The sequence below is a fragment of the Dama dama genome, chromosome 25 (genome assembly GCF_033118175.1).
Source record: "Dama dama isolate Ldn47 chromosome 25, ASM3311817v1, whole genome shotgun sequence".
In the NCBI taxonomy this organism is placed as follows: Eukaryota; Metazoa; Chordata; class Mammalia; order Artiodactyla; family Cervidae; genus Dama; species Dama dama.
In genome coordinates, this window is record NC_083705.1 from 18,803,286 (window position 1) to 18,818,992 (window position 15,707).

Below are 15,707 nucleotides of genomic sequence, written 5' to 3' on the forward strand. Positions count from 1 at the left end.
TCTACATTTTAAATGCCTTCAAGAGCTTAGTAAATCATCTTAAGTAAAGCCAGGCATATAAAACAAAACCCAAGAAGAACCAATTGTATATATTAGTTGGGTCCCCAGGTAACTGAAAACTGTTTTTAAGCAATCCCCACCATACCTTTAAAACAACTTTTATCCTCAAGTGGAAAGTAGCCACATTCAAATGAGTTAAAGGATGAGTAAAAAGAACTGCAACTTTATTAAAAGTAAATAAATGTAACATATAATATGTACAGATGGCACATGGTGCCAATTTTATTTGCAGATAGTATTCCAAAGTTCACAAGTTACACTTTTGCCACAGCCTTGGCTAAATCTTGAACTAGTGCAGAATTCAGCTGTGCTAGAGTGCTGATCTTAGCATGCTTAGATGTGGCATACTTGTTCTTGATAGTCTGGAAGAGAAAAGTATAGAAATTAATGATGGAAAAGAGGAAAACATAAGAATCAATGGTACAGATATTCACTTAAAAATCAACTCCTAAAAAAAAAAAAAAAAAAAAAATCAACTCCTTAAAAAAGTAAGCTGTGAAATGACAGGCAGGCATGAAGTCTGAATGACTTCCACTTTCCCCAGCACCCTCCAGGACCACTGATTGCCTACCAGGTGCTTTGTAAGCCCGCGGTTCACCATGACCACATTCTTCGCCAGGTGTTGCATAACAGCAAGAAGGGATTCCTCAGTGTATGACAGGTAATGCTGCAGAGTTGGTGTCTAAGACAACAAAAGTTAAAGTTGAAGATGCTCATCACCGGGGGTTTTCACACAACTTCTCGATGTTCTTCAAAAGTAGGGTAGGGAAGTAGATACTCTCTATGATTATAATTGAAATTTAAGACAAGCTTAAGACTCTTTCTTCCCCAATTACTCTTCTTTCATGGCTTCTCTAGGATCCTGCGCTCAAACTTGATTACACTTCTGTAATTGCTGAACTATCCACCCCAAAGCTAGACTCCAAGTTATTTGGAGCTGACTTTCTCATTCACAGCTCTGTTTCTAGGGCCTAGAGTATTACCACATGACATATAAGAGGAATACTCATTGAATCAACAAATATGAATGCACTTCTGGTATGTTATTTGACCTGTTTGAGCTACTCTCTACAAGGAGCAGCAGCTGCTCTGCCTTTCTGAGATGAGATGAGATCAGGCAATGAAATGGAAGCATTCTAAGAAAATATCACAAGATATCATAATCATTGCCTCAGAAGATGCCATATGTAGGAGCTGTATGAATTGTCCTTTAATGACAACAGCTCTATCCTGAGCAAATAGTGAAATTTCAAAGCTCAGGATAATATCAGTTTGTGGGACAGAGCTTACCCATTCACCATTATCAAGAATTTTCAGTGCTAAGCAAAAAGCTCCCGCTGCAATCTGAGAAGGAGGAAAGTGCACCATATCGTAGTCCAGCATAGTTAGTTCCATCAGATATTTGGCCAGAGTGTGTAGCTCAACATCAACCTGGAATAAAACCCACAGGTTCTGTCAGAGAATTCTGCCCTGGCAGTAACTAGAATGACCATCACTGTACCTACAATTGTTTGCCTATAAATTCTCAAATGCAATTCCCTGTGAAAGGCTTTGATAATATTAACACACAGACCGACTGGAAATAAAAGACCACTTTTATGCCTTCTTCAGGCAGTTAGGTATAAATATAAGGCATCTGAATTAGATCTCAATAGCCAGAAGTGTTCCCTAATGTACCATACCAGAGGTTTCAAGAAATCTGTACCTCTCCAATCTTAGATGCTCTCCGAAGGAAATGCAGGGGTAGAGGGCGACCCAGACTAAAATTTAAAGCTCTTAGAATCTTCATTTCCATCTGTCTGATTTGAAACTTGGTGTAGGTATTGTCAGTCACAAAGGCAAAGTCACCGATTTCTGGAGGGTACATTTCCTCATATTTGCTTGCAACAAACATGGCAGTGACTCCAACCAGCTGCAGCATCTTCTTGGGCACACAATTATCCTACGGTGGGAATTTCAACTCGATGAATAAGTAATAGGTATTTGAAAAAGGAGGCACAGAACTGTGAAGGAGAGATAGGAAAGACATTCCCACAACAAAATCTCAAAGATACCCCATGCCTCAAGACAGATTTTAGCTGAAAAGGTCTGTTTCTTATGACTCAGAGAGGACCCTGAGAGGAAGAGCCCTCAACTGCTGAATTACACTCACCTGCATGAACCGATCAATTATGGAAACAGTCATGTACATGGTCTCCTGCAGTAACCTGAATTTCATTTGAACTTGCACTAGCCAGTCAATTAGGATGGCTCTCATGTTTCCAGTGACTTCACGACCCATTAGGTATTTTGGTTTGACGGCTTGCTCTTCCTGCAAAAGAAATGCTGGTTATCCTAAGAAGTAAGATTCCACATTACATTTCTGACCAGAAATAACTGGTCACTCAGAATAGCTCTGGAACATTTAGAATCTTTCATTGCTCTAAGCCCTATTATCATTTGGTCACTGCAAACAGCTCCATCCCTGAGAAACAAAGAAAGCACACACCGAACAGGATAGTGGGACAGGTTTTCACATTGGCAAATCTTACTATATCCACTTCACCATCACTACTACTGGCCCACATCCTGTCCCCCTTCACAAATAAAGATACTGTACTATCACCTACCTCAGATCTTTTTATGACTCTAAACCCAGAACCTTGAGCTTTATGTGTGTGTGCTCAGTTGTGTCAGACTCTTCGCAACCCCATGCTCTGTAATTCACCAGGGTCCTCTGTCCATGGGATCTTCTAGTCAAGCATACTGGAGCAGGTTGCCATTTCCTAGTCTAGGAGATCCTGCCGACCTAGGGATCAAACCTGCATCTCTTGTGCCTCCTGCGTTGGCAGGCAGGTTCTTTACCATTGCACCACCTGGGAAGCCCCTGAGCTTCATGGAGTTAAGAGAAAATAATAGTAGCAGCTCCCAGATCAGCTGGAACTAATATGCTACCACATGTGCTTCAAGGTTTAAGCCCTGAAACAGCATGGGTGAGAAAAGTCAACCATCAAAATCCAGCACACACATCTGCTAAGTTAGACCACTAACTTTAAAAACAAGGGAGAAGGGACTTCCATGGTGGTTGAGAGGTTGGGACTCTCTGCTCCCAATGCAGGGGGTCCAGGTTTGATCCCTGGTCAGGAAACTAGGTCCTGAGTGCTATAAATAAGACCTAGTGTAGCCAAATAAATAAAAAACAAAAACAAAGGAGAAAAAATTCAGAGAAGGCTGGTTCTGGAAGTCTTACAGGACAATCCTGTAGAAAATGGAGATGCCCAAAATAACCAGGCAACAGCCTGCTGAAGATATTAATGATGCCACTACAATAGAATGCATTATAAACAAGCAACTGAGTAAATTTGGTAACTGTATTGCTTATGTTGTTAACATAAAGAATGCCTCCTTGTTTGGGGGGAAAAGGCAAAGGACACCAATTTCATTCAGAAATGAGATGAAATGGAAGAAGACCAAAAGCTTTAGTTTTTGAGTATGCTCTTCTTGGACAAAAACAATTTCCCAGATATCACATGTTCATAAGCCACACTGACCCAAAATGCCTTGTTTTGGCTTATATTTTTTTTACCACCTTCTCCATACACATATATTAATTTATAACCAACCCTATGGTACAAACAGAGGTGAACTGAAGGTTCCAGTTAATATAAACCAGGAGCACTTATCAGTTTTTGTTGGAGAGCCTAGTGATTAGAGAATGCTGCTAGAATTTACAATGAGCTACCAAAGTAAAACAAAGTGTGTGTTTATAAGCTATTTAATGATTCATGGTGGCTTATAAATGTATGAACAAAATAAAGTCATTTAAAAGTAAGGAATTATGAGAATGGGAAGTAAGAGTAATGAAAGAAATAAGATGGAGGCCAGAGTAAGACTACACAAAATTAACATCACACACTTGATGCAGGCAGTGCATGAATTTGATTTTTAAGATTACTAACCTGCCTGCTTGAGAGAAACACTATCACTGTGCCCATAAAGTTAAAATAGACTAGTTATTTGAACCAAAACAAAACTGGCAAAGGATAATTAGCATCCTCCATCACTTCTCCTCTACACATGGACATCACCAGATGGTCAATACAGAAGTCAGACTGATTATATTCTTTGCAGCCAAAAATGGTGAAGCTCTATACAGTCAGCAAAAACAAGACTGGGAGCCGACTGTGGCTCAGATCATGAATTCCTTATGGCCAAATACAGACTTAAATCGAAGAAAGCAGGGAAAACCACTAGACCATTCAGGTACGACCTAAATCAAATCCATTACGATTATACAGTAGAAGTGACAAATAGATCAAGGGATTAGGTCTGATAGATTGCCTGAAGAACTAATGGATGGAGGTTCCTGACACTGTACGGGAGACATGGATCAAGACCATCCCCAAGAAAAAGAAATGCAAAAAGGCAAAAGGGTTGTCTGAGGAGGCCTTACAAATAGCCGTTAAAAGAAGAGAAGCGAAAGGCAAAGGAGAAAAGGAAAGATATACCCACTTGAAAGCAGAGTTCCAAAGAATAGCAAGGAGAGATCAGAAAGCCTTCCTCAGTGATCAATGCAAAGAAATAGAGGAAAACAACAGAATGGGAAAGACTAGAGATTTCTTCAAGAAAATTAGAGATACCAAGGGAACATTTCATGCAAAGATGGGCACAATAAAGGAGAGAAGTGGTATGGACCTAACAGAAACAGAAGATATTAAGAAGAGGTGGCAAGAATACACAGAAGAACTGTACAAAAAAGATCTTCACGACCCATATCTTCACACGATGGTGTGATCACTCACCTAGAGCCAGACATCCTGGAATGTGAAGTTAAATGGGCCTTAGGAAGCATCACTACAAACAAAGCCAGTGGAGGTGATGGAATTCCAGTTAAGCTATTTCAAATCCTAAAAGATGATGCTGTGAAAGTGCTGCACTCAACATGCCAGCAAATTTGGAAAACAGCAGTGGCCACAGGACTGCAAAAGGTCAGTTTTCACTCCAATCCCAAAGAAAGGCAATGCCAAAGAATGCTCAAACTACCACACAATTGCACTCATCTCACACACTAGCAAAGTAATGCTCAAAATTCTCCAAGCAAGGCTACACCAGCACATGAACCAAGAACTTCCAGACGTTCAAGCTGGATTTAGAAAAGGCAGAGGAGCCAGAGATCAAATTGCCAACATCTGCTGGATCATCGAAAAAAATAGTTCCAGAAAAACATCTACTTCTGCTCTATTGACTATGTCAAAGCCTTTGACTGTGTGGATCACAACAAACTGGAAAATTCTTCAAGAGATGGGAATACCAGACCACCTGACCTGCCTCCTGAGAAATCTGTATGCAGGTCAAGAAGCAACAGTCAGAACTGGACATGGAACAACAGACTGGTTCCAAATAGGGAAAGGAGTATATCAATGCTGTATATTGTCACCCTGATTATTTAACTTATATGCAGAGTACATCATAAGAAATGCTGGACTGGATGAAGCACAAGCCGGAATCAAGATTCCCAGGAGAAATATCAATAACCTCAAATATGCAGATAACACCACCCTTATGGCCAAAAGTGAAGAAGAACTAAAGAGCCTCTTGATGAAAGTGAAAGAGGAGAGTGAAAAAGGTGGCTTAAAGCTCAACATTCAGAAAACTAAGATCATGGAAACTGGTCCCATCACTTCATGGCAAATAGATGGGGAAACAACAGAAACAGTGACAGACTTTTTTTTGGGCTCCAAAATCACTGCAGATGGTGACTGCAGCCATGAAATTAAAAGACACTTACTCCTTGGAAGAAAAGTTATGACCAACCTAGACAGCATTATTAAAAAGCAGAGACATTACTTTGTCAGCAAAGGTTCGTCTAGTCAAGGCTAGTCAAGGATGTTTTTCCAGTGGTCATGTATAGATGTGAGAGTTGGCCTATAAAGAAAACTGAGCGCCAAAGAATTGATGCTTTTGAACTGTGGTGTTGGAGAAGACTCTTGAGAGTCTCTTAGATAGCAAGGAGATCCAACTAGTCTATCCTAAAGGAAATCAGTCCTGAATATTCATTGGAAAGACTGATGTTGAAGCTGAAATGCCAATACTTTTTGACCATCTGATGTGAATAACTGATTCATCTGAAAAGACCCTGATGCTGGCAAAGATTGAGGGCAGGAGAAGGGGACGACAGAGGATGAGATGGTTTGATCGTATCACCAACTCAATGGACATGAGTTTGGGTAAACTCCGGGAGTTCGTGATGGACAGGGAGACCTGGCATGCTGCAGTCCATGGGGTCACAAAGAGCAGGACACGACTGAGCGACTAAACTAAACTCTCCTAATTGTGATGGATATAAAATATCTTTCAATCTGTAGACTTTCCTTTAGGAAAAGCCATGGTAAAATCTTTCACTTTGAATTTCCCCTGTTCAAAATGGCAAATAAAGCTGTCATTGGGAATTTCCTGGCAGTCCAACAGTTAGGACTTTCACCTAAAATAAAAAAAAACCTTCTTGGTATTTTGTGCCATTTTTGGCATTTTGCGTAGAACTTCAAAGTGGAATCTACTGTTAAGAAATGCTGCTTGTATCCTGCTTATAACTGTTAATGGAACATCTCCAAGCTAGATGCAGTTTAGAAAAAAACAATGGTTTTATACTACTACTGACCTCAAGTTGTCTTAGATAAGCATAGATATCTTTCACATATTCACTACAAAGGTTTGGATCCGCTCCGTCTTCTGCATCCACATCACTCACTGCAAGAATTACATCTGAGAAAGCCTGACACAAATACTCTTCTGCAGGGGCACAGCCAGATGTTTCCATGGGGCTTGGAGAGGGAGTATCCACCTGGAAACAGAGAAACTTTTTGAAATAATAGCAAAAAGGAGCATACTGTCTGAGAATGAAGGTCAGATTATTGGTATCAACTCAAGAGACTATCTGCTGCATAGGCATGCAGTTTATTTTCATCTTCTCAAATCTATTCAGTTTGTCTTCAGGAAGTGAATAATATGAAAAGTGAGATGCCAACTTAGACTGAACCAATTTAAAATCAGAAGCATGCTAACAGGTAAAAGAGAGGAAGCAAGTTCATACCTAGACTTTCCTCCAAAGGAAACTGATTAGTAACTTTGTTTAGCAAGGTCATGTAAAGTTAATCCAAGTGAATGACAAGTTAGCTTTCAGTCTTTATTTCAAAACAGGGACTGCTTCCCACTACACAGGAGAACACAAGTTCTATCCGGACTAGTAAGGATTAACTGACTTCCTTATCATGAATCATTTTACCCTGTTGTCCAGTTATAGAGCACTTTCATCAAGTCAAGCTTTGTGTTAAGTACTGGCTTTATGGTGTCCTCAAGGGGATTTGAATTTAGAAGAAATAAGTAAATGAAGTAAAAGAGATTCTAGGAACAAAAGTAGGGGTGAGGAAAGTTAGAGTGGGGTTTGGAAAATTAGCAAAATCTTTAAACGTTGATGCGTGAGCCATTTTGAAGGATGAAAAGTTTATCAGTTAAAAGAAAGAGGGTGGGAAAGCAAAGGCAAGAATCAGTATGGGATTTTGATCAAAAGCTCAGTATGGCCAATTAAAGACCGTGCATGCTACAGGTATCTGTGCTATGTTCACAAGGTCAATACTAAAGCCATAGCCTCATACCCCCTTCCCTTAGCTATAGAGAGCTAGGCAAAATGCCTTTAATTATTTGCCCAACTAGCTTTAATAAAGTTTTAAAAATTAAAACTTAAGAATGCAGTTCATTGCAATTTCAGGAAAGTAGCCTCTTCAAAGATGGTGTAGTCTTCCTTCACAGAAGTAGATACATTTACATGCCTGATATTTAATAAAAAAAGTTCTTAGTTTTGAGGCTAAGTGTTATGTTAACTCATCTTCTTGCCTACTCCGAAGAGCTCTGTTTCCTGCTTTACATCCTTATCAAAGTTACAGGCTTATTGTCTGAAGGCCATGTTATGGAGTTAAAAAAAAAAAAAAAAAAAAAAAGACTCAAGAGAACAATCTGTTTCAATCAATAAATTCCAGACAGAGATGGCTTGTACCCAAAGACAGTCAAATCTTTAGTCCAGGCAGCTCAATAAAATAAACAAAGGAGGGGCAGTATGACAATTAAAAGCACAGATTCTCAAGCCAGATAGTCTGTGTTTGAATCCAATTTTATGCCACTGATGAGAAGTGACTCTAGCAAAGAGTTCGTTGTTCAGTGGCTAAGTCCTGTCCAACCCTTTTACGACCCTATGAATTATTTGCTCAAACTTAATACTTCTCTGTACCGTTATCTAAAAAGCTAGCAATGACAATACCAGTGCTGAGAGTAAGATCACGTGAGCTAATTCATGCAAAGTGGTTAGCAGAGCCTACCTCCTAAGCACTCTGTAACTATTACTATTTATTCAAATACTATGCCATCCACTAGTAAAATGAAGGAAAAGAAACAACAGGTTCTCAAATAGCAGAGTCAAGTTTACCAAAATAGGCTCGGGGGAAAGTTTCTCTTCCTTAACAGGCTCCGGTTCCGGTTCTGGCTCCGGCTGGGGTTCCGGCATAGGTACCTGAGCCTTTTCCAGAGGTTTTGGTACTTTTTTAGCAGTAACTTTTCCAGCAGCTAAAGTTTTTGCTTCCTGTGGATGAAAAGGAGAGAATGGAACGTTTCTCCATTAAGGGTCACAGCTGGAAGGCATACTCACAGAGTAGTTCAATCAGGGAGGCAGTTGTACCTTTTTCAGAGGCAGTTTGGCCTGCTGTTGTTCACTGACTTTGTTACCGATGTCTCCAAGAGCTGTTCGGGGCCTCAGTCCGGGCTTAGAGATTGCAACAGCGGCCACAGGCACGCGCTTGGCCCCTGCCATACTGATCTTCGCCTTATTTTCAGCATTTATCTTACTGTTCTGTAAGAAGCAAGAGCACTTTGAGAGCTGGCTCAGCCAGGTTAGAGTAAGTCAAGGGTTACAATGGGGGCAAAACAAGCTTTCAGGAGGAAAGCCAACTGTAAATGGGCTCCTAGGGAAAACCAGGGTTCCAGGGGCTACGGTAAGGTTATGACAAGCCCATTTCTTTCCCGAACTTCTTATTTCACCTATTGAAGGATCGCCTGCTCAGTCCCTGCCGTACCTAAAATACCATGAATTTACATTTGAAAGGAAATCTAAAAAGCGTTCAGTTGCAGGCATCTTCCCCTGGGTGGTTGCGCAGTTGGTGGGAGCTCGCTCAGGGGTCCTCCATTCCCTTGTTAAAAAAAAGGTTTCGCGTCTACCCTCCATCTGCCCCTCCCCGCCCCCTTATCCACGACCCTTTTTCATCTTCTTCTCTCCGTCCGTCCGCCCCCCGAACTCTCCCACCACTCTGGGGGTCCGCCGACCTCCATCCCCACCCCCCTCCCCCAGTCTCGGTCCCGGCCCGCTCCTGCCAGGGGAACTCCGGCAGGAGAGACAGGGAGAGCAGGCGCAGCCAGTAAGGAGAGCCGCGTTTGTTCACCGTCCGCAGCTCACCCTGGTGATCCGGAGCGCCATGGCTTCTTCTGCACCGGGCAGCCGCTCAGCGAGAAGGAGAGCACTGGAGCCCCCGACCAGCCGGGAGCTTGAGTCAACCACAGGCCAACAGCCGTTCCTCTGCAGCACGCCGGGAGGAGTCGCGCCCCGCCTCAGGTTTAAACCCCGCACGGCCCCCTCCTTATTGGCCTGTTCGTGGCACTCGCTCGTTTCCCATTGGCGGCGGCTGGTTCCTCCGAGAATGCATTTCCAGGGCGATCCCGCGAAGGCGTTCGGGCGGGGGCGGGGCCAGGCCGTCACGTGGCCTGACTCGGCGCCTGCGCCCTCGGGCGGCGGCGGTAGCCACCTGGAGAGGGATGTGGAGCCTTCACCGCCCACCTGAGGAGGGGAGACTGTTAACCACCGTAGTTCGCCTCGGGCCCTTGGAAAAGAGGTGGTGGGGCCGCTGGTTTGCCGTGAGAGGCGGTTATGGTTTTAGTCCTGCTTGTTGTTAAACAAACTCTCCTCTTCTGCAGTGGCATGTAGCAGGAAAGGCTTTTATATACGCGTTCTTTCGTTTGATCATCCCAACAGCTCTCTGAGGTGGAGGAACTGGAGCTCAGAGAGGCTTTGAGTGACTTTCTCTGGATCATAAGTTAGTAACACGGGACTAAACATAGATTTCTTTAGATCCATGATGTTTCCACAACACTGATACTAAACATAGATTTCTTTAGATCCATGATGTTTCCACAACACTAATAGTCTTTTAAGAATATTGCCAGCCTCTTAACCTGCCGGACTATTTCTATCAGATTGTTTGCCAAAGCCAATTTTTTGATTTGCAAATAATGTTTTACTTTTTGATTTGAAAATAATTTCAGACAAAAAAGTTGCAAGCAAAAATATCGCAAGGAACACACACGTATGCCCTTTACCCAGATTCAAATATCCTCAACCTTTTGTCCCATTTGCTTTCTCATTAATCTCTTTCTTATGTATGTAACTACCCATCTATGTATCAGTTCAGTTCAGTCACTCAGTCGTGTCTGACTCTTTGCGACCCCATGGACTACAGCATGCCAGGCCTCCCTGTCCATCACCGGCTCCTGGAGTTTACCCAAACTCATGTCCATTGAATTGGTGATGCCATCCAACCATCTCATCCTCTGTCATCTCCTTCTGCTCCTGCCCTCAATCTTTCTCAGCATCAGGGTATTTTCAAATGAGTCAACTCTTCACATCAGGTGGCCAAATGTTGGAGTTTCAGCTTCAACATAAGTCCTTCCAATGAACATCCAGGACAGATCTCCTTTAGGATGGACTGGTTGGATCTCCTTGCAGTCCAAGGGACTCTCAAGAGTCTTCTCCAACACCACAGTTCAAGAGCATCAATTCTTCGGCGCTCAGCTTTCTTTATAGTCCAACTCTCACATCCATACATGACTACTGGAAAAACCATAGCCTTGACTAGATGAACCTTTGCTGACAAAGGAATGTTTCTGCTTTTTAATATGCTGTCTAGGTTGGTCATAACTTTCCTTCCAAGGAGTAAGTGTCTTTTAATTTCATGGCTGCAGTCACCATCTGCAGTGATTTTTGAGCCCCAAAAATAAAGTCTGTCACTCTTTCCACTGTTTCCTCATCTATTTGCCGTGAAGTGATGGGACCGGATGCCATGGTCTTAGTTTTCTGAATGTTGAGTTTTAAGTCAACTTTTTCCCTCTCCTGTTTCACTTTCATCAAGAGGCTCTTTAGTTCTTCTCTTTCTGCCATAAGGGTGGTCTCATCTGCATATCTGAGGCTATTGATATTTCTCCCTATGTATAACTGTATATAACTTTTTTTTCCTGAAATACTTGAGGGTAAGTTACAATTATCATGGCCCTTTACCCTCAGTTCTTAAGTGTGTGTTTCGTAACAGTTATCAACTTCATACATTTACTTTATCACAACATTGTATTCAACCTAGTTTGTATTCCAGTTTTGTCAGTTGGCCTAATAATGTCCTTTCCAGCATTTTCTTTTCTCCAGTACAGGACCCCACTAGAGCAATGTTGGATGTAGTCTCCTTTAGTCTAGAACAATTCCTGTACTTTTTCTTTTTCTTCTATAACACTGATGGTTTTGAAGAATACAGTACTCCCTGCCACTTTTTAGAAAAGAGAACTTTCTTATTTTTGTGTTTGTATAATTGTTCCTTCTGATTTGTATTCTTGGCTGTTAAGCCACGTAGGTGACATCATGTTCTTCTCAGGGAATCAACTCTGCAGACATACAGTGTTCACCTGTTCCCCATAAGTGAGATTAATTTTGATCACATGGTTACGCTTTTACCTCCTTTCTCCACTGTATTTAGTTGTTTGTTTCTTACAACTAATAAAGTGTCTATGGTAAGACACTTTAGAACCATGCTTTTCATCAGATTTCCCCCTGGGTTTCACCTCCTCGAGCAGCAGCACTTGCTTAGGAAATGTTGTCATTGTTATTTCAGTGCCATGGGCTCTATCCAACTAGCTGAAGCTGATTTAAAAAAAAAAAAAACAGCATACACTTTGAATGATCCTAGGATGTCAGGCCTTTAGCAGACCTAAGTGACAACCCTTTTGTGACCATTGCACAGTGGAACTTCTTTTAACACAGTAGTTCTTAACTGGTGAACATTTTGTCCCGGGGTGGGAGAGGCTGCGGCGAGGGGGAGATTTGACATTTCTGATTGTCACAACTGGGAAGGTGCTTACTGCCATCTAGTAGGTGAAGATCAGAGAGGTTTCTAAACATCCTACAATGTATAAAACAGTCTTACCCCCTAAACACACACACACACACACACACATACACACACACAAATAATTATCCAGCCCCAAATGTCAGTTGGGTTTCCTTGGTGGCTCAAATCAGTAAAGAATCTGCCTGCAATGCAGGAGACCTGGCTTCGATCCCTGGGCTGGGAAGATCCTCTGGAGGAGGGCATGGCAACCCACTCCAGTATTTTTGCCTGGAGAATCCCCATGGACAAAGGAGCATGGCGGGCTGCAGTACCTGGGGTCGCAAAGAGTGGGACCCAACTGAGTGACTAAGCACAGCAAATGTACATAGTTTAGGAGTGCAGGCTTGAGAAATTTTGCAAATTGTGTTCATACTTTATGAGTCATTTCTGTTGAGAATGTTAATATCTGTTTTTAGGAGCTCTGTTTTTTTTTTTTTTTTTAGCTGCATTGGTTGCAGCACTTGGGATCTTTGTTGCATCATGCAGGATCTTTTTCGGTGAACAGTCTTTCTAGTTGTGGCATTCAGGCTTATTTGCCCCAAGGCATGTGGGATCTTAGGTCTCTGACCAGCAATTGAACCCCTTCGCTGCAGGGCAGATTCTTGTCCACTGGATCACCAGAATGTTAACTTTTGATGCTTAATTAACACAAATTTCATGGATCATCTCCTTTCTTTATAACACTTAAAAACTTGATTTTTCTCCTGGGTGAACTACTCCATGTTCTCTTCCTTGGCCTGGTTTTTAGTGCCAGCCACATACCAGGCAGTGTTCTAGGTGCTAGGAAAACAGTTCTGAACAAAATGGATGAGATTCCTGCTCTCATTAAGTGCATATTCCAGGAGAGTGTATATTCTAGGAGAGAAACTAAGTAAATAAGTACAATAGGAAAAAATCAGATAGTACTAAGTGCAAGGCAGAGACTAAAAAGAAAGTGATTCAAATAGAGCCATTTGGTAGCTGGCTTAGACTTGGTGGGTCAGAGAGTCTGAGAAGTTGACATTTAAGCTGAGGCTTAAATGACAAGAAGGAAAACATTCCAGAGAGAGGAAATAGTCTGTGAAAACCAATGATAGTGTTGACCTAAAATAGACTGCCAGTTATTTCTCCAGCAAAAATGGGTTTATTCACAATCAACAAAGACTTGCAATTTGGGATCTGTAACCATGGCAAGCCATACAAATTCCATGCCACTAGAGGACTCTTACAGAGAGGGGAAAAGGAAGTTGGAAGGGCTATAGTAAACAGAGTCCATTGAAGGAACTCAGAATTTGAAGTATAGTGGCTTTTTATTGACTGCATTCTTGCCAGGAAAGAAGAGGAAGTCCCTATTCTTCCTGTTGGGCCCTCCTATAGCTGGGCTTCCCAGGTGGCTCAGTGGTAAAGAATCTGCCTGCCAGTGTAGGAGACTCAGGTTCAGTCCCTGGGTCGGATGATCCCCTGGAGCAGGAAATGGCAACTCGCTCCAGTATTCTTGCCAGGAAAATTCCATGGATGGAGGAGCCTGGCCACAGACAGAGAAGTCCAAATGGTCACAAAAGAGTCGGACACGACTTAGCAGCTAAATAACAACAGTCACAGGGCGTGAAATGTCCCCTTTCTGAACCTCCCGTACTATTTTAATTGAGGTTTCTGTTTATTGATTTTTTAAATAGGCATGAGCTTGTCATGTTAAGAAAAGCCCATATGGCTAGAGCATGGGGGGAGGTAGGAGTAGAGATGAGATTGAAGAAATTGGAAAGGGTAAAATTATATAAGGCTTTGTTAAGCCAAGCTATGATAGGTACAGTGGAAGGCTTTGAGGGTTTTAAGCCAAGGCGTGGCATAATCTATCCTTTTGAAAGATAGTGAGAGATTGTGGAGAAATTACACAGTGTAGGTGGGGAGGAGGCCGAGAGGGAAGCAGGAGGAGGGGAAGAGAAGCAGGGGAGCCATTAAGAGGCTACTGGAGGAGGCCAGATAAAAGATGATGACTTTGATGGTACTAGTAGTGCTAGACAGAGATTCTGGATATATTTTGGAGATAGACTTGCTGAGTCTTGATGGTTTACATGCTTGGAGTGAAGGAAAAGGAATCAAGGATGACGCTTAGGTTTTGACTTGAGTAAATGAAACAGAAGACTAAGAGATGAACATTTTTTAGGGAGTAGCAGGTTTTGGGTAGGAGATCAAGAATTCTGCTACATTTGGAATGCCTAGAGATATACAAAAGAAGTCTATTAGGCAAAGGTCAGGGTGGGAGCTAAAGCCTCTTTTCCTGTAGATAGTATTATAACTGTGATGCAGGTGAGATCATCTAGAGAATGTAAAGCAGAGTTGATGCCCAGGAGCAAGCCCCAGGGCCCTCCATTTTAAAGACTGAACAGAGAGGGGGATCCCTTCTCTGTCAGGAAGTTAGGAAGATTGGGGAAGAATACCAATCAGGTAGGACACCAAATAGTGGTTTCTCATAAAAGAGAAGGTGGTGTTTCACAGAGGGAGTAGTGGTTTAACATGGCAGATTGAATATGCATATTTCTTCCTGAGGGGAATAAAGGGATTTTTTTTTAATGCATAAACTTTCAAAGATGGGCGAGGAAACAATAATGACATCATTTTGGAAGCAGGAAGCACACTGAAGAGTGATAATGGAAGTATCAGACCAAGGGAGTCTGAATCTAGGCTGGCAATGGAGATTAAAGTAGCAAATTGATCCATACTGTGGATTCCAGCTAGTCTTGGGAATTGGAGGCACCGGGAATCTATGAAACTGGTGACATAGGTAGAGTTGAGAGCAGGACTGCTTGATAACCTCCTGCATTTGGGAGCATGGTTAGAGTGAAACATCTTGGTCCTGGCAGATGATTAGAGGCTGAACTAATGGAACTTGGGATTTCAGACTCCAGGCAAGTTGAAAGGGGATGAAGTGAAATTCTTCATCCCAATTAGTGAGACCCCCTGCTCCCTCTTCCACTTAGTCCCCTAAATGCAGGCAGCTGGACTTATGCCCTCCTAAGTGAGATCAGGGTGTGCCTCTCTGAGAAGTGAAGAGCCTGAAAGAGAAGTCTTAAAAATACAGAAGGTTAGGAAGGATGATCAATGAAATGGATGGGACATGTTTAAAGTGATACCGTTTGACCTACTTGTATGCTGACAAAGGGTTTCTAATCAATATATTAATTTCTTACTCCTAACTATTAACAGCTGATCAAGGAGCATTGGACAGTCAAGGAAATCCTCCAACTTGAAAGAGACCTAACAAGAAAACATAAAAAGAAACTCTTAGAACTTTCCTGGTGGCCTAGTAGCTAAGACTTCACACTCCCAGTGCAGAGAGCCTGGGTTCCATTCCTGGTCAGGGAACTAGATCCTGCGTGCCTTGACTAAGACCTGGCACAGGCAAACAAATAAACATTTTTAAAAAAAAAGAACTCCCAAGTGGAC

The 15,707-nt window shown here is 42.2% G+C and overlaps 1 protein-coding gene across 1 annotated transcript; it reads right to left on the reverse strand.

Annotated features, from left to right (window-relative positions):
* Nucleotides 1–203: 203 nt before the first annotated feature.
* CCNB1 (cyclin B1) lies at nt 204–9,692 on the reverse strand. Its single transcript, XM_061129627.1, has 9 exons — nt 9,536–9,692; nt 8,765–8,935; nt 8,516–8,668; nt 6,698–6,880; nt 2,213–2,371; nt 1,766–2,002; nt 1,351–1,491; nt 632–742; nt 204–422 (listed from the first exon to the last, which is right to left on the reverse strand). Exons 1-9 carry the CDS (start codon nt 9,554–9,556, stop codon nt 315–317), a joined length of 1,284 nt encoding a protein of 427 aa, XP_060985610.1. The 5' UTR covers nt 9,557–9,692; the 3' UTR covers nt 204–314.
* Between the last annotated feature and the right edge of the window lie 6,015 nt (nt 9,693–15,707).

Bases quoted from the DNA above. Each gene is read 5' to 3' on its own strand.
- CCNB1 (XM_061129627.1), bottom strand. From the start codon at position 9,556: ATGGCGCTCCGGATCACCAGG. The intron at 1,492-1,765 runs GTACAGATTTCT...GTTTTATTCCAG, and splicing joins GAGCATCTAAGATTGGAGAG to GTTGATGTTGAGCTACACAC. The intron at 423-631 runs GTAGGCAATCAG...TTTCTCTTCCAG, and splicing joins GCGGGCTTACAAAGCACCTG to ACTATCAAGAACAAGTATGC.